General features: G+C 42.6%; 1 protein-coding gene across 2 annotated transcripts in view; it reads left to right on the forward strand.

Moving 5' to 3' along the window:
* ADAMTS17 (ADAM metallopeptidase with thrombospondin type 1 motif 17) overlaps positions 1 to 19,644 on the forward strand; it is a 195,700-nt gene that overhangs the window by 149,366 nt on the left and 26,690 nt on the right. For both annotated transcript variants that reach the window (XM_064456130.1, XM_064456129.1), the window contains 3 exons: positions 2,596 to 2,755; positions 4,744 to 4,879; positions 17,835 to 18,039. In XM_064456130.1, the coding sequence (XP_064312200.1) occupies positions 2,596 to 2,755; positions 4,744 to 4,879; positions 17,835 to 18,039 (501 nt within the window). The remainder of the gene's footprint in view (positions 1 to 2,595; positions 2,756 to 4,743; positions 4,880 to 17,834; positions 18,040 to 19,644) is intronic.

Here is a 19,644-nt window from a genome sequence, read left to right on the forward strand (position 1 = left end):
TTGCCAGCTCTTGCGGCCTTGCAGGGTGTTACTTAGTCGAGGTGTACTGCAGTAAAATCTGGTACCAGCATTTTGTGAACTTCAGCATCAGTGGAGCTTTGTTTTTAAAGAAAAACTCGTTTCCCCTTCATTAAGAACTAAGTAACTAACATAGGAAACTAGTGATTACGAGGTCCTCCATGAGTGTCCTTTCCAGGTACAGACTGGCATTTTCAGCAGATATCAACAGAGGAAATTTTCCTTCTTGACCTTCCCCCCCCCCCCGCCAATGATTAAAAAGGAGAAAAGTAAAAGTTACCAGACCATTAAAAAACATGTGGCTTAAAATCACTGCCAGTCATAAACAAAGCACACGTGAAGTCTTTTCTTCAAATCAGATATTAATCTTTTCCTTGATACAGGGTAGTGGGTTTCATTCTTTCAACACAAGAAAGGCAGGATGGTTACCAGTTACCTCTAAAATAGAAAACTGTTGTTCAAACAGTGGTGGAATACACTGGACTGACAAAGAGCCAGAAGCTTCAGTCAATCCATTGTGACCTGCATTTGAAACCAATTATGCACACATACACACACACCCCAATTATATATGGCTACGAAATTGCATGAAATTGGTTTCATATGGGCCTTTAGATTCACTAGTCTTGCACCCATATTGAGATAATAAGGATTTCTTTTTAGGAGCTGGTTTTTAATACTTGAGGCATTTCTCCAAGTGCATTGCTGTAAGTATATTTCTTGGAGAAATTAATGTTTGTGTAACTATGCCTGTGCTAGACCTCCTCTTGGCAACAGAGGACAACCAAACACTCCCCGAGCATAAAGATGCTTTATGCAAGACTGATTGATCAATTCTGTAGAACAAGCTGTTTGTATCTCATGCACTTAAAGAAAGCCAGAGCAGGTCTTGCGTTCTCTGCCTCTGACTGCCTGGTATTTTGAATTGGGTTTAAAAAAAAAAAACATTCATCTTTGAGACTGTAATGATGGCTGGTTAGTTTTAACTGTGGTATTCAGCTCTGGTGTTAGGCTCCCTCTGCAGCTGAAGCAAAATCATGTCTCGGTTCCCCACGTCTTCTGGAAGATGCTTTTCTGCCCAGGGTTATGCGCTGTGCAGAGCAACTCAAGGGTGCGGAGTTTGTGTAGCCCCGCGGTGTTCACTGCACAGACCTCCAGGATGTCAGCGGCTGCAAGCTGGACTGCTTCTTTCAGCACATATGGTTATTTTTTTGGTTAAATGAGCTTATGACAGCTTTAGTGAGATTATTGGCTAAGAAGGAGTGATTTCTGCCAATCTGAATGGGAAACAATTATTGTTGGGAGAAAATAGCACTTGCAAATTTGCATTACAGTAGTACTTCTATGACATTTGTTAATACTGTGGTAATTCAGATTCCATCGACCTCATACTCCGTTGGGTGTTTTCTAGTCACTTCTGACTCGAGCCAGTGGAAGTGAGAACAAATGAAGCCCACTTGTAAATCAAAACAGGACCAGAATTGTCATCTACCTGTGGTGAAAAATTAAGCCTTTTCCTCTGTTCCTCTGCCTTTTTTAATGGTCAGTGAGTTTGGGAATAATAACACTAGGGACATCACATGTGACTCCATGGGAAATAATCAGCGTGCTCTTGGAAGCAGGTTTCACCTTCCTCTAGCAATATGCAGGGTATGAAAAATATATGTGTTGCCAGCAGCTGTATGATGTGGCTCTTCCTTGTCAACCTCAGGTTTCTGAGACAATAAAATCCTGCTCCTACAGCTTGCCAGCAGGAATAGTCACGCTCACTTTGATTGCCACCGTCCCCAGGAGGCCTGTGGCTTTTTTTTTTTTTTTTGCATTAGTTGTTTTTACTTTGAGAAGGTTCAGCTTGTTCCTTCAGATGTGTTAATAAACATTTCTGCCTCCAAGCTATGGACTGCTGTGGCCCAACTCAAATGCAACAGTAAACACTGCAGCTGACAGAACCACCCAATGGTTGAAGTTGAAAGGGACTTCTGGAGGCTGTCTGTCCAAACCTCCTGCTCAAGCAGGGTAGAGCAGAGCAGGCTGCCCAGGACCATGATCTGTAAAAAGTACAGTGTTAGCCCAGAACTTGCCCATTCCCTACAGAGATCCCCAAACATAAGCCTGAGTCTCTGCATGAGGCTTGCAGACAACTTGCTTTCTAGAAAACAAGGGTAGGACAGGTATGATGAGTGACTTTTTAACTCTAAATGCTCATTAAAATAGTTGTTAGGTGAAAACTGCTAATTTAATGCTTCCTGTTGTCTTACTATTTCTCTTCCGCTAGTGGCCCACCGATTGCATTTGAGACTGAGACAAAGTCATGCACCAAATTCCAGGTTTAAACACCTCCATGACTGTTTTAAATATTCACAAATTACGAGCAGTATTGCTCCCGCAGGTGCCCTGTTTTACCAATACCACTGTAATTTCAGGTTTCTAGATAAAGATTTGGTTGCATTTCATGGGGTACTTATATTTTAGAAATACTGGCCTGAGACCGCATTTCCAGCATTACTGTCTCTGCAGTCTGTTGGCTTTCCCAGTACACAGTGTGTTGTAACAGCCTTTCTTTTCCTGCTGAACCAGGTGCTGTTATTTCATGACCAGAATTATGGAATTCATTATGAATACACCATTCCTGTAAACTATACTGCTGAAAACAGAAGCGAGCCAGAAAAGCAACAGGATTCTTTGTACATCTGGACGCACAGCGGATGGGAAGGGTGCAGCGTGCAGTGTGGAGGAGGTAAGGCCATTTGGAAGCTTGGTGGGACTTGCTGTGCGGGGTTTGCAGACACCAGCCATTAGAGAGGTGCCTGCAGAAGACAGTGTTGCCAAAGCATGAAGGAAACTGGCCATGGGAATGGATGTTGCCATTACGAACTCAAATGAGAGCTCATTCTCACCGGCTCTCCCAGCTATCATCCACATCCCCACAGTTAATTTTCACCCAGCATTTTGGCAGGGACGCTGCTTTGTCGGCTCGTTACCGTAGGCTGCAACTGCACCTGGATTAGTGCTCCGCGGATGGCTCAAGGCGCTGTGTGCAGCCCCATATCTCAAGCCTCCGTCACATTCTTGGAGCAGAGTTTTCACAGGTGTTCAGGCATGTTCACTGAAAGACACTTCCTTCCCCAGGGATGAAATGGGGGCAGTGCTGCTGTGACAACTCCTGGAGATTGCGTCAGACGCTCTTAATGCGAGCTAGACCTTCTGGGACTATGTGAGCACATTGCAAATCACACTTTTCAGATGATCCCTAGGATGTGCTGAGACAGATTTGCCGAAACCCTGGGGGGAATTGATGCCTGTGAAACCAGAGACTGGTTTGTCAGCCACTGTCCATTGAATTTTCAGTGCTGGAAGAAGTAGGTTTTTCCCTGAGGAAAATGGATCACTTCCATGCATTCTGGCCAGTCTTTCTTCACCAGCAGACCCAATTATTTATCATATTATATGACACAAAGTAAGAGTGCTCGTCTTCAAATTTGAAGGCTCACTGCTCTCAGTGGACTGAAACTGTGGATTTATTTTCCTCTGTAAATAGAACTCATTTAAAAATGGAGACTCATGTTTTAAAACAATAATTTCTTAGAGTCATTAAACCCTCACATGAATGAGCAGGAAATTTGTTTCTGGCCCTTATGATTTGAGTTGCAAGCCTGCCACATATTTGAATCAAATCAGTACCTGGCAACATGGCTCCCACCACCTGTAGCTTGGATGGCAATGGATATCTCATATCTTGGTTGTCAGATGCATTTATTACTTACCCAAGCTGGGAAGGGCCTTTTCTCTTCCATACAGACCTTTACAAATTTTTTATTAACAGAATTAAAGTTATTTTTTATGATCTGCTGCAGATCATTAATAAACTCAACTTGGTGCAGACTCGGGGTTAAGAAGAGGATCTGAGAAGCCAGAGTAATTATCAGTGAGGCATAGTCACATGGTGCAGGGGTGGCATTTTCCTTGTCACATCTGGTCATTGTCATGCTGCCCCGTGGCACAGCTTTCCTGATGTCACACAGTAGAAGGCTGAGCCCTGAGGGCCACACTGCTGCGTCTCAGTGAAACTGCTGATGCACAGATTACATGAGAAATGCTGGCTGCTCCTGAGATGTCTCCTACTGGCAGGGTTTTTAAGCCTGGAGGACCAGAAGATGCCAAATAATTTATTTTGGTGGCTTAATTTCACCTCTGTGAAATACAGACAAGCCCAGTTTATCACCGTTGAACCCCAGTCACTCCTTTTCAACCTGACTCATCCTGAATGGGGAGCAGCAAGGGGCAGCTGTACTGTCATTATCAGTCACTGAGGGGTGGATGGTTGTGTGGCCTCAGCTTACATAGCTGGAGCACCTGTCCTAGGTGATTACAGGGCACAGCTACATGGGGAGGAGGAACCAGAAATGAAAGCAAATTGTTTTCAAGATTGTTTTCACATTAAACACAAGAAAGAGAAAGCCCAACGTGCTGTTCCTGTGAAGCACTGATTTTTGCAAATATTGGAAAAAGATTGGTAGCTTTTCTGAAAAAAAAACCAGAACAATACCAAAGTAAGACAGAAGTGGGAAATAAGATTGCTTCCAGAGGTGGTGGGTCTGTGTAGATTACATCTTGCAGAGGTAGTAGGGACTTCCTAGCTTTTGAGTTTTGGTTAATGAGTTGACATGGTTTTGTTCTTAGTCGCTGGTTTCCTTTTTCAGAGTTGTTTTTTCATTTGACTTGTAGGTGAACGGAAGACCATTGTGTCCTGTACTCGAATTATTAACAAGACCATGACGCTGGTGAATGACAGTGACTGCCAACGAGTGAACCGCCCCGAGCCCCAGGTCAGGAAATGTAACACACACCCCTGCCAGTCACGGTAAGGAGTTAAAAAATAATAAAACCCAATATCGTTTTCCTTCACAAATCGCCCATTTCCAAAGCCTCCATCTCATGAACATGATGAAAATGTCTAAAAGTATTGAGACACTTTGTTAGCCATAGTAACCAGCTGTAATATTAATTTCCTTTGGTTGAACAGGTCAGATTTTCATTACCTCAGGGTCCATTTAATTTGTGGCCACTAAGGCCAGATTCCATGCAAGCTGCCTTCGTGCATTGTTTGGGGATGGTTTTCTTTTCCCCTTGGCTGCCTCCTGGGTGACAGAGCAACTTGCAGTATAAAGCTAGACAAGAGTACAGTGATTACATATCTAACCTTTTATTTTTTGAATCAGCACAGAGTAGGGTCTGATTAATTGTCAGATGGTGCCACAAAACAACCTCACAAACAACTCACAGCTTTTAAGCTACTATAGCTGACCTGCTGTGTTACATGCCTGATCTGTGTTAGCGTAGTCCGGACTGGGAGCCTTTAGGTGAGGAGCATCTCTTCTTCATGTGAAGTTTGTACAGTGTCTAGCAACACCTGCGTAGTTTTGGAAACCTACCTGAATCTTGCTGAAGTCAAGAAATTGTGATGAAACACATTTTAGATGCTTTCCTCAGTAAGGGCGGTTTTTTGCATCAGTAGGAGTAGAGATCTAGCAGTAATGAGTTCTAAAAATAATAAAAAGCTCTCTCTTTAATTTGGCAAGCACTTTTAGCTGAATTAATTTTGATCTGCATTGTCTAAAAAAAAGACGTTTCTGGCCAAAATGACAAAACACAGGAAGGCAAATTAATTTGTTCAGTTTGTTTTCTAACAAAAAAGTTCACTCTTGCCCTGCAGTAATGTTTAGCATTGCAGAGTAGTGTAGACGCCCCACTTTTGATAGTAGTTAAAACATAAAATCAATTTAGGATAAAGTTCAACAATATCTAAAAAAAAAAGGCATATTCAAAACAACCTGCTAGCTGTTGCATCTTGTATAATCTGACAAACCAGAGGAACATACCTACGAAGCTAATCCTGCTGGCAGAAACAATAGGGAAAATGAGAAACAGCACACTTCCTTCTAATCAGACCTGCACTGTGATTAAAGTGCCCTGAAGCAGGGAAATCCAGTGTCAGGCAATCCATCAATAAGGCTAGGCTGTTTCAGGTTTCGTTTTCTGTCTGCACTGCCTATTACTGCTGCTGTACAATATTGTGGCCGTATTGCTTTCAGTGGTACTGAAAGGTATGATGTGATACCCCATGTGGTGTATAAGGAGAACCAAACTTTCCATGAGGAAGTTTCCTGAATTCAGTGATGTTGGGATCACTGGAGTCATGTCATTCTCTCAGAAAGACAGAAACAAGGAGCGTATGCTTGTGTTTCTGACCTGGCTGGAAATATTTCTTCTAGGCCTTGTGTGAAGCCAGTGGGAGGGGATTGGAGTGAGCCCAGGCAGTATATGGAGGGGTTCCGGGTGGCTGAGATGAAGAAAAGCAACTTACAAAGCTCCAGAAGAAGCAGGTAGCTTCTGCCTCTACTAGCCAAGAGCAGCAAAGGGAGGTCTTGGCCATCAGGTCTGGTAGAGCCAGAAGCCCACAGTGCTGTCCCTCAATGGGATGGGATCTCCATGACCCTGAGCCCTTGGAGAAGTCTCCTCTTTGTTGCACACTTTCACCATGACATTGCTGCTTGTCCAGGGCAGTGAGAGTGCGTTAGGTTAAACCACACAAAACCTCCTGAGAAAGGAATACTCTGTTTTATATCCAGATTGTGTTCCTTTGGGGATTCAGGTCCAGCCCTTAATGTTATTCCAAGGTATCTCTTCTTCTGTATGGAGTTACCAGGCAATTTATAGCCGCAATTTAGCACAGTTCTCCCCAGGAGCAGTTACCACTGGCATGGTGACACTGTTGTTGGTTGATTTTTTTCAGAGCAATGACAGCAAACCCCAAATGTGCTTAGTACCCGGAAAGGCCACAAAATCCTTGCTGATGATCTGATAGACCACACTCCCTCACTCCCTCCGTGTAGACCACACTTTCACACTTAACATGCTTTTGACTGGAAACATTTTCAGAAGCACATTCCCTGTGCCTCTGTAGAATTTAAATTTCCACTTGCGTTTGCCCACCCAGATATTAGAAATGCATGCTTAGCATATTCTCTGACCAAGAACATCTTAAAGAAACCATTCTCTTTCACCATGTCAATGCTTTTTTTATGAGCCCTGAATTTGTTTTAGGGTTTCAAGTAAAATTATTGTAGCATCTTGTTACAATACGGTCCTTTCCCATTTCCACTCAGACCTAACCCCTTCACCTGAGTCCAGAAGAAGGAACAATGCTTTCCTTTCTGTAGTAAACCTGCTCTGTTTTGTGCATTTTGAACCACATTTACACTTTTACTTAATATTTAAGAGAATTGTCTCACAGAGAATTTATCTCTAGAGAAGGGTCTTGTGACCAGCACAGGGCCAGGTCAGAGGGCACTCAGTCTGTTTCTCTTTTGGATGTTTTGAGTGACTTTAATTCACTATCCCACACTGTGCTTCCTCTCTCAATCCATGTATAATCTGGATTGCAAACTCTTTGGGATGGGGTGAGGTCATGTTGTATAAATGGAGGAAGACGAGGAGGCTATTGCTGTTGAGGTTGTAATAAAAATAAAAAAATAATAACCCACACTATATATGTAAAGTGATCTGGAGAATAAAAAAAAAGGGTATGATATTAATAATAGTGTCTTTCTTCCAGCATGATCCCAAAGTGCTTTGCAAATTATATATCCCTTTGAACTTCAGCCACCTCTTGGGAGAGCCAAATAACATGGGGCAGGGGACAGTAGTTTCACGAGGCCAAGGAGAAGATTAGAACTTCGCAACTGCAACCCAGCATCTGAAAAAAACAAAGCAGGATTGAAAAAAGGATTGGATACGCTGACATGTTTTAAAATTAAACGTCAGAGAAGAGAATTTTCTTAAGGGTTTTGTTGAAACTGGCAAAAATAAAAGAATCTTTCATTCTTTATTATTGTTACTCTTTCACCTTTTAAAAAAATGCCTCTTTTTCTTCCTATTTTATTTTTTATGTTCCTTGACCCTCTTTTTCCATTAAATTCTTTACAGCTTCCTTTCCTGTCCCAACTGCACCCTATTAGCACCTCTTTATTCTAATCCTTTGCCTAGCTCTTTAGATATTTTTTACAAAACCCTGCTGTAACCAGATGGAATCTGGATTCTTGCATACGGTGCGTATGGGTTGTTTCCAGCACACTGAACACCAACCCAAATATATAGGCAAACCCAGCACTCATGTTGGCACAAGACTCAGAAATCACAGATCACATCAGCTGTTATTACTGAAAACATAGGTCGGCCAGTGGCCACACACTTCAACATGCATGGTTGGGTCTATGAATATGAAACTGCTCCCCTCTAATGCAGGAAAAGAACCAAAAACACATGAAATTTCCCAACTGTTAGATTTGTAATAGCCTGTATGCAAACACTGTTAATTTTGCTTCTTTTTACTGTAATAGATTTTAAGAGAGGTTGAGTCCTTTCAGGGACCTGCTGAATACGAGGTGTTCCTACACAGATGCTTAGCAGCAGCATAAAAGCCAGAAATCCATGCCTTCATCTATAGAAAACCATAGGAGACCTGAGCCCTTGTTTTCACTGTTTAGGACTTGAAAGTATCTCGTGAGCCCAAGGGTTAGCTTTCTGCTACTACCAGCAGCGTGTCACAGGCTTCTTTCCATAAACTGATTTTGCTCCGCAGTCTCCTTCCCTCACTGGAAGGCTCTCCTGTGACCTTGCTGTTCATGTGGGTCAGGATCTTTTATTTCCAGCTTTAATTATTCATTGTGATTTTTCAGCCATTTGTTCTTGCATCAGCTCTGTTCCTTTTCTTATATAGTACTTTCCCTCCCTAGCTCTTTGCCTTGGGCTAAGTGCCATATGATACAGCAAACCAGTGTATCTCCTCCTCCCATCGTTTTGCTGAGCTAAATCCTTTACTTTTCTTTAAATTCTTATTGGATCAGAGACTGTGCATCAATTCTTCATTCCCTTGGTCACTGGCGTCACCTTCTGAACTACTGCTTTAATTTACGTTATTTAAATTCATAATTTGAGTGTATAGGTGACCAGAAATGTATGGAGAATCCCAGTCTCAGTCCAGTCTAGCCCCTACACAGTCACATTTATACTCTCCTGTCTTCACTGGCAGTAACTCTCCTGATACATGCTTTGCTTTTTTCATGTCTGCATCATATTTGTGGCTTACAGTCATTCTAGATGCTTTCCTCCTCATTTGTTTCAACATATGAATCCTACTTTAACACAGAAATGCTTGTTATTAGTCCCTAAGCACACAACCTTGCACTGTATGCTATCAATTTTCATCCCACCTCAGTTATTGCAGTACTCAAGGTTGTTCAGTTCTTCCTGTATGACACCCTAACCCTCTGTTGCATTGATAGTGCTCCTAGAATTTGTCTTGTCGGCATTTTCCCCTATTTTTCAGCAGTTTTCTTCTTTTTGTGCCAAGGTCATTAACGAACATACTAAATCAGATCAAATCCAAGACAGATCTTTTAGGAAGTCTACTGGTAACTAATCTAAATTCCTTTCATACGTGATATTCCTCTACAGCACTACACTGTGGCTGGATCTCACCTACCATATGAATTATGCATTGATATCTATGTTTCCCAGCGTATCACCAGTTTCTCCAACTTACATAAGCATTTCCAGTGCAGCAAAATGAGTTCTTTGCTGATAACCAAACAGAATAAATCTACCACATTGCCTTTGTCTGGAAAAACAGTTATTCTAATCAAAGAAATACAGCCAACAAGTTTTGCCTGGAGGAAACCAATGTTGCATCCATTTATCACTATGCCCTTGATTATTGTTTCCCTCCAAATCCACTCTAAAAACTGGCACGCTGCTGAGGTCAGGTCTGTGGTTACACGGATCGCTTCTTTCTTTCTTTCTTCTATTCCCCTTACACTTTTCCATCTGTGGACTGGAATCCAACACCGTGCTCTCCAAGGGCTCATGCACCGCAGTGATGCCCACTAGGGAGAAAATAAAGCCAGTTATAAGAGTCAGCCAAGGCCCCGGCTGGCTCAGCACCTCGCCAACCTGCCTGAAAGGCTGGTGACCGCTCAAAGCACAGTGCCTCAGCATGCGATGGTTGTTAGTGCCCATTGCTTTGATTCCTGGTCTGACTCAAGCTTGTGGTGCTTATTTGTTAGGACCCTTGCTGTCTGAGAGTCCCCCTCCCCTTTAGACTCCACCATATACCTGTGACAGTGCTCTGTTTAACAGTCCAAGAGTACAGAAATCAGTCTGTCTCCCTGATTCTGGTCTGTTTGCTCCATGTTTGTGTGTGTTCTCGTCACTGGTAGATGGGGAGCGGAACAGTTTTGAATTTAATTTGTGAAGTGAAAGTCTTGCAAACAGTAGAATTTAGGGGGCAGCAGAATGACGGAAAACCCTTTGAGAATGTTAGCAAATTACTTGCAGGGCTGTATGGAAATTATACTAAACTGGAGGGACATACTGGGAGTGTCTGTTAACTGAAGGGACTGAGCTAGACGTTTAATGGTTCCAAATGGGTATGTTCTTTCATTAATAGTCAGACTCTTTTGGAACCCGTACAAATGTTTATCATCCGTAAGGTTCGATGGCAACAAGTTGAAAACCTTATCTGTGCCTTGTGCTAAGGAACATCTCCTTTGGTGTGTTTTGAATTTGGTTACATGAAAAAAAGAAAAGAAGGAACAGCCATGGGGAGGGTTTCGAATCATTTTAGCCTGGAAATCTGGCATAAATAGCAATGTTAGCACCCTCTGATCCAAGGAGGCACCACGTAAGAGCTCATTTTGAAGTACTTCCCAAAACTGGAGTTGGGATCTCTAGAATCAGTTCGAGCTTAATGAATTTGCCAGGACTGTGCTGGACACTGTGCAAGACACGGTGGCTGCCGGCGGCTGAGCGAACGGGCAATGCTGCGCCCTGGTGGCTGCTCTTCAGGGAGACCGTCCTGGGCTGCTGGCGGTGGGCAGCTGCAGCAGGGCTCCGGCAGGTCTTGCAGGAGTAGAAGCCAAATGCTGTAGACCAAAAAGCCTGAGACTCCTCTGGGCACCTTTGTGAGTGGGTAGCTGATGGCCTGTTGTGGGCACGTCTGGTTATCGCCATCCACTAGAAGGAGACAAAATCACGCGCATGCCAGGTTGTAGGCAGCTCATCAAGTACAGCAGCAGTCAATCAGTAGTTAATTAGCTACCGAAAGACAAAAAGGTATTTTCAAGCAAATCCAGCAACTCAACTCAATGAAGCAATTCTGGAAGAGAAGTAAGAGAAAGTTTGGGAACAGGCAGAGAGGGGAATGAGGAGGGCTTGTTAGCTAATGCGAAATGCATTTACATCAAATAATTCAAGATGACTTGCTAGAGCAGAAGTTACTTTGGCATTAGTTTTCACACGGAGTCATGAGACAGGTTTCCTAGCTTTGGTGTAAACCCCCAGGCTGGCTTACATCACAGTTTTTCCCATTATAATGTCTGACTCAACAACCTTATGGTTGAATATTTCCTTGTTTTAAAATGTTAAATGATCTGTGCTTCTTTGGTTGGAAGCTCTGCAGGCCAAGTTCAGTCTTTACCCACAAAGAAGGATTAGCAGGATAATCTAGCAAAATATTTAATTGTGACATTCACTCCTACTGCTGCCTGCTGTAATGCTCTTCACGCTGTTTGCGTCCTGTGGTGTGAGCTGAGGAAAAGGCACTGCCTTCCTTGAAGGCAGGGAATGGAGCTGGACACCAGTTGCCCCATCAAAGACACACCAGCCCTGGGTCAGGGAAAGGGTAACTTGCTGCAAAAGGACTCTGAGAGTGCTGATATTCTGTGCCTTAAAGTAGTGAGGCAGCTGCTGCAAGGACACCTACTTCTACCTATGCCGTGCTGAGTCCTCAGAAACTGGATGTTCTGCTTGATTTGGGGGAGGGAGGAGGGGAGGGAGAATACAATGCCTTCCATTTTAAAAAAAAAACTTCCCAAGGTGCATGTAAATTATAAAACATTGTCCCGTGGCTGATCTTATAATTGGTGGGAAATTAAGAAAAAATAAAGCTGTCAAAATGATAATCACTAAAGAAAAAAAGAAACCTGTGTGAGTGAAAGTTGGCAAGTCTGTTAGCAGAATGACTACTGTACTGGAAAATTACTGAGCACTGTTTATAAAGGCAATCAGACAGGAATGTTAGTCTTGGAGTCCTACTTTCGACATCAGCAGCTGTATTATTCTACTAGATTCCTTGTACTTTTTTCCAAAAAAACCCCACCTTCTAGTGACTGGGTGTGGCACAACCTGTTCCCAAAAGTCAAGATTCACCTGATTATTTTGACCCCAGTATAGCAGAGATATGGTGGAGAGTTTCGGAAGTGTGTAGGGGGAGAAAGATGCAATAGCAGAGCATATGTATTTCATGGAAATCATGAGTCCAGTTGTAAACAGTGTTTTCTTGCTTCTGTGTATTCAAGCATGAACTTAATTTGATAGCTGTAAGCAAAAAATATCTGTCAGTTCCACGTGACTGATTCTCAGAGATCTTTTCCAATTCTCCTTGCTAAAATTATCCAATGTGAAATCCTGGCCCCACTGCAGGTTGGTCTGGGTTTTGCCTAACATCAGTAGAGCCACAGTTTCACCCAGGTGCCTCAGAAAACTAAGAGCAACTTCAACATGATTTTGCATCACGAACTGGTGCTAAAGACAACCAGTCCTAACTGGACGTGGAGTTATCCTCACCTGTACAGTGCAACAGTGTGTGTTAAACAAAAGGTGCGCAATAAAATCTCTTAGAAATAGAACCCTCAGATTACACTGCTTTGGATTAGTTCCTGTTACAAGTGCTTTTTCAGACCAGCTGTGTCTTGTTTAGTAGCAAATTTCCTCTGACGCTTTATTCAGCAGTAGTACAGGCTCTTAACTAGTTGTAGTTAAAAGCTGGTTCTAAAATAACAGGTTTAATAAAAACAGAAAAAATTTGTTATTGCAAATATGTCTTTGGTCACATCCAACTATTCTGAAATTAATTTCACTGCAGCACTGGAGAAGGAACAAAGGTAACGCAATCCCTGTGATAGTGAGGGCATGCGCGAATGTGTCATGGATGTTTCGTTAGTGGAACAGAACCAACCTGCAGGCACAAGTCTTCTGCAGGGCTTGAGACAGAAATAACCACATGAAATTTAATGGGCTGCAATATTTACCCTAGAACATGTAATGGCTTTATGTTATAAGAGGCCACAAATCTCTGAAAAGTGACCTCATGTCTTTTGATTGCACTCCTTCACCCCATCCTTCAGCCTTGACCCATTTTATCTTCATAGCATTTTTTCCCAAATCCTCAGCTATAAGCCGTCATTTGCAGACATTCATCTCCCCGGGGTTTATCTATATAGTGCTGGAGACAATTTTTTCCCTAGAAAATGTGGGAGTCTTAGGCAAGCAGGTAGAGTGGATAATTCAAGGTTAATAACTAATCCAGACCATAGGAAGATCAAATGATGAACCAAACCTCCAAAAGATATTTCAAGTTTGCTCCAGGGGCCTGCCAGATGAGTGTTGCCAAAGCAGATTAGAAGAAGAACTCCCAGTTCCTCAGCAGAGATACTGAGAGGTCAGAGGTTGGGGAAGATTCAGAAGACAAAGATTTAAAACAGCCCTCTCAGATTGCATGTCCTGCCCATCCCAGCTTTTTGAGGCTATAGTAAAACACACCCTTCTGGGCATTTTTTAGCTAGAAAGACAGCCACAGACTGGGTTAAAAAATCTGTGCTTAAAAGCTCATCACTTTCTTCCTAAATCTAACCACCAGCAGGGATCATCTAGCTCTTGAGTCTTCTATAGAGGTAAGATTACAAAAAATAATACCATGGATAAAGCCGTCTGTATGGCTGTGAGAAAGATGAGTGTGTTTGTCACATAAATCAGTGCTTGTTGGAAAAATGAGAGGCTCTCCAGGGACTCCAGCTAGAGCACTCACATGGGCCAACAGAAGATAGGTTATAACCTGGGAGGGAAAGACCAAACTGAAAAGAACTGTGGTGTCAAGCGATCCCTAGGATCAGTTTACAGGCTTGAAACATAACTGGAAGCCAAATGCTCCATATGGTATAGACAGGGCTTAGTTTACAACAGTTAATTGCCTTAGTTAATAATACGGGGCTAGCTTGGTGTTTTGAGTTAGAACACGGGAATTATTTTTTACATTGTCATAAGAAAAATACTTACCATTTTTTTAAAAAAAAGAAAAGTAAGTCACGTTCTTAAGCACATCCAGGTGTGTTCGAAGGGCCTAATGACAGTGCAGAGAGGAAAATCTGTCTGTAGTGTAATTTAATAGCAACCATAATGTGATACTATTTGTACATCACATTTTTCTTCCCTGTGTGTATATTACTTGCAGATAATAATTATGCTAATACCTTGCTGCACATTCCTTTAGCGAATATGAAACTGGCAGGAATTTTCATATTTAATCACTTTATCCATAAATCCCTTGTCTTTCCTCTTTGGTCATGAACAATGTTATTGAAATATAGTTGCAGTTATTCTGTCTTACAGGAACTAAAAAAGTATTTTCAGCTGCTTAGGAAGGGGGCTTTGGGGAACTGTGGGGGAAGATCAGGGCACTGCCAGTACTGCACATGGGACTCGCATTTACTTGATTGCCAGATCATTTTTAAAGTCATTGAACCAAGCAGAGGTTTCACTGAGAGGATAAAGTTTTGTGGTCAAAGTGATCACCCCTGATGCCTTTGAAGATAGCCTACTTTACTGATATGATTATTATTCAAACATTTAATCTGTCACTTGCCCCTTGGATATGAAACTAAACCCACCACTTTAAAATAGCCTTTGATTTCTAAGTATTTTGATTCCCTGTTAGCAGCAGTCGTCCCAAGTAGGACGGAGTGAGTGGGCTGTGAGGTCTCAGAGATCCCTTACAGTAGAGCCCCACCTTACCTGTAACCACTGGGCTCGGATCAGGGATGGATGTAGGGGATCAGTAGCTGAAGCTGGCCATGCAGAGTCATTCTGACAAAAAACCAGGATGTTGTGTTTTCACCACAGGCACAGCTTTGTATTGATTCCCTGAGGTTTGGCTCATGCCCTGTGCAATCATTCTTCTCATGATGATGATAATATTTGTTTTTCTGTGCCAGTTTCCAGTTGCACTCTGTCATATCTGTGCTGAGCGACACTAACTAGAGACCAATGAACAGGGTAGAAACGAGGGGATTTCTCTCCTCCATAAGAGCAACAACATAAAAAAATATTTAAAAAAAAGAATTTCCCTTCCTTTAAGGAAAGTCATAACCTTACTTCTTAAAGCATCTTGGAAATAGCTGGCATGCTGCATGCTGCCCATCCTAAATGCAAGCTCACAGACAGCCTCTGCCAAGAATGTATTTTTATCTTTCTCCTTTGCTTTCAGTCCCTTTCCCTTTTTCTTTTGCCAGTAGCTGTAGATCACAGTGAGAGTACAGTGCTGAAGTGTATATTAGTTCGGTGGAGCCTGTACAGGAACCGTTCCCGGCCCTGTGACTCACATTCAGCTCATAAAGCAAAGTCACTCTTTCCCCCTCCATGCCCTTGTTGAGCGGTTCCTTCACCCAGACAGATAACTCCCTCCGCATTTGCTCTGACAGGGCAGAGCCCAGCTGATATCAAGGGAGCCTGGCTATTAACTTTCATGAACATTGATTTCTGCACTTCAAGGCTATTTTTGTCAGTCTTTCAGCCCTAGTATTCAATTACCCAGATGGCATTTTCCCATTCCATAAGCAAAATACCAAGCACTCAGCCACAGAGATGCACCAAAACTACTGTCTAGAGAAACACGTTTGGTGTCTTGCCAGCTGTTTTAGCCATCGGAAATTCGCAGATGTGTCAACTGCTTTAATGCACAGAAACATTTGAGCGGGGCCCTGTTCCACAAAAGACAGGTGGCCAGCCTGCCTGATCCCGTCCTGCTCAAACCAAATGGCTTCTGCCCTCACTGTCAACGCAGTCATCAGCGCTGTCATACCAGGTCGTCAGTCATAGCGGCTGACGAATGAATTCATGACAACTGTACCAAGTGAAGATGTTTCTACAAATTGTGCTGAACTGATTTTTCCCAGTTCAGGAACGGAAAGATGGGAAACAGTTGTTTGATTCATTTAGGAGAAGTTATATGACAACTTCGAAAGAAATGTGGTTAATAAGTTGGTACGTATGGTGCTCTACCAGGACGACAGGAGCCTTCAGCAAAATGAAATAGTATTTCTGAGCAGACTTGTTTTTGAGAAGTCTTATTTGAGCCACTTATCATAATAGACAACCCAGGATTAGGTGACAAGTAAAAGATTCATAGTATAAGGATACTAATCTGGATGACAGTACTAAATAACAGGCTAGAAGGTCAATTACCTGGTGAGAAAGGCACGATAGCCTTCTGGTGCACAGCACCTACAGGGTTATTGTTCCAGTCTTTCACTTCTTCCAGGAATGCCTGTAATTACAGAGAACATGTTCCTCACTGATGGATTGCAGGAAGCGGAAAGATCGATGCTGCTTGTCTTTAGGAAAAAAATCGCCCCTCCCTACATACCTCCTAATTCAGATTCTTCTTAGAGATTTTATTCACTGCCTTGTAGCCCAGCTCTAACCACCGTGGTGCTTCCAGCACTTGCTGGAGTCAGTGGGAGCCTTTCAGCTGGCCTTACCCTCAGCTGGACGACAGCGACGTGAGGTTGCCTCATTCCCCTGGCATGCCCACGGACAGAGACTGCCCACAGCAGCAGCACGTTCCTTACTTGGAGGAACCCAAACACCTCACACCGTTTGCCAAAGAGCCTTTAAAGACAAAACAAAGCAAACAACAGAAAAAAAGGGCCATGTATTTGTTCCCATGGCTTTGATCAAAGGGGAAGGAAATGGCAAGTGAAATGTGCTTATGAAGCAAATGAATCCCAAAGGCTCAGAGAAATGATGGTAAGGGAAAGGGAAATACCCCCCACCCCCACCCAGACTGGGTTATGGCACATCCTTGTGAGCTACGGCAGCTTTGAAACAACATCATAGGATCCTTTCTATAGGGAAAATCTTGTCTTTTTAAGTACTTCCTGAGCCTTGGCAGTTAAATACAATTCAGATTTTCTAAGAATGATTATTCTTAGAAATTATTCTCCATTTTTGAGGCCCCTAATGCCATGAACTTCAAAGATATGAGATTCCAGTTAAACATCCTGGAAAGCCCAACTATAAAAAGTGAAGTCTCACTGGCAGCTGTGAGAAGGTGAACTAAAAATGAGGCAGGAGACGTCTTTGCATTCTAATAGTCTGGGATGTAGAGGATTTGCATGCTTTGAGGTCATATAATGTAGGGCTAGAGAAGCTGACTCTGGTCCTGGATGCGGGAAAGCCGTGCTGGGCTAGGTGTCTGGCTGTAGCACCATCCCAGTTTGTACACAGCAAGTATAGGTTCTCTGCACAGTGAAGATGTGCGTGCAGATGTTGCAGTGGTTTTCCCGGGTACCTCTCAAAGGCAACAGTATTTGTGGGATAGGATAGTCTGCAGACAATTCTGTCTGTATCTGGGGTAAAAATGCAGCCACATTATAGAGTCTGGGGGTTAAAGGCAGCTATGCAGTGCTTGTGTTTCTGTCTAGCATGGAGACAGGAGTGGGTATTCACTTTATACTGAAACTTTTCTGCTTTACACACTTCAGCTCCCAAAGGTGGTCAGGTGATGTGAGTGTGACAGCAATACAGCACTGTCGAAGAACCTACAAATCTAGGAAATGTTGCCCATTTCTCACTGGTTTTAAGTGAAGCATAATGTTTTGTCCCACTAGTTTTTTAACATTCCTTCTCTGGCTCCTTCCCAGGTGGGTGACTGGCCATTGGAGTCCCTGCTCTGCTACTTGTGAGAAAGGTGTCCAGCACCGGGAAGTTACTTGTGTTTATCAATTACAAAATGGCACCTACGTTAACACGAGAGACCTCTACTGCCTTGGCAACAAACCAACAACAGTACAAAGCTGTGAAGGACGGGACTGCCTTTCTATCTGGGAAGCATCAGAGTGGTCAAAGGTAGGAATGGGATTCAAGAAAAGAGCCAGACTGAACGTAGCTCTGGATATACTGTGCTAAGTGCTTAAAATTAAGCATGTTCTCGTGGTCCGCATACTCAGTGCCTCACGGGACTGGGCACTGGGTAGGACTGTCATTTGCCGAGATGATCAGTTTGGAGCTGCGGTGTATATTCCATACCGGCCGAGTTATTAAGGCAGGTTTTAGATATCATGCTGTAGTAACTATATCCTTCTATCTGAAAATTCTAACCAGCAAGGAAAAACTGACCTGAGGCCAGAAGCATAGTAACCCACCAGGGCTTCTGTCTCCATTTAAATGCAGTATGAAACAAATACCAGATTTATCAAGCATCTGCACGTTACAGAGAAGGTTCAATCTTTGGGCCTTACCCATCCTTCTTTTATGTAATTCCAGGAACATGGAAAAGCTGGTTATACTTTGTATAAAAGGTGCATCTCCACATAATTGCAAAGTTAAGAAATTGTTCTCAGATATTATAAATGCATTTCAGATATAAATGATGTGTGGTCTAGACAGTTCGCCTGCATATGGTTTAGCAACAGAGTGAACTGGGAGTATGTCTACGGTTCATGACCAGGACTCAGGTAATACAGGGCAACTTTGTCTCTACCTGGTGAGTAACGGTCCTAATAGGATGTCCATGTTAGTTTTGATATTGTATTTGTTTGTTAGGCTCATCTGAACGATGAGAAGATCCTTTCAGTCTTGGAGCAGTGCTTACAGTTCTACCAGACTCATTCCAGACTGGCTGTGTTATGGGACTATCCAGCAGCAGTCATGCCTGTGGGAAGGATCTTTCCTTGTTATTCATCTCTATTTTGAAACAGTGAGCTTCTGTTTAAAACATTGTCAAAGAGCTTTTGCAAAATATTATTGTTAGAAGTGTGCTTAAAAGTCACAGAAGCTCAGGATACAAGGGATCTTGCACTGAGGAACAGTGTCTCTCAACAAACACAATGTGATTCCATTGTCCACCTTTTGAACAGGAAATCTTTGTTTGGCAAGTGAGATGATAAGTGAGAGTCGCGTTTCCTTTCAGTAGGACACTCTATCTGTTCACTAATGCATGAGATTTGTTTCCTTTCTGAGTTCTTTCATTTCCAAAGATGTGGAGAAACACACCAAAGTTTTAATAAGTTGTCTGATAGGTCTTTTGTGTGTTATAGAAGTAACACCTTCAGATGATGCCCTCTTTGTTTCTTATAGCTGGACCAGCGGAACTATTTATGCCTGAGGCTGTTCTTATGGAGCAGTTCCTACCTGTTTTACAGGCGGAATTTTTACTTGGGCCTTTTGTTAACAACCCCTGCTACTTCCCTCTCCTTTTCATGAAATGAAGTCAAGTTACAGAAGACTTTTTCCAGAGTGGAAATCTTCCATATTTGTGACCATGTAACTCATTAGCAAATACATAATATTTTTAGATCGTTTCTTTCAGTAACTGGCTTACTTTTCCTTTAATAAATTTGTTTACCTTTTGTTGTGTCTGTAATGGCCTACTCATGATTTTGAATTCGTTCTTGTTCTGGCACATTTCTGCTATTATGTAGCACAGTTGACTCCAGGACACATTTGATGCTC

Source organism: Phalacrocorax carbo, chromosome 7 (assembly GCF_963921805.1).
Source record: "Phalacrocorax carbo chromosome 7, bPhaCar2.1, whole genome shotgun sequence".
Lineage (NCBI taxonomy): Eukaryota > Metazoa > Chordata > Aves > Suliformes > Phalacrocoracidae > Phalacrocorax > Phalacrocorax carbo.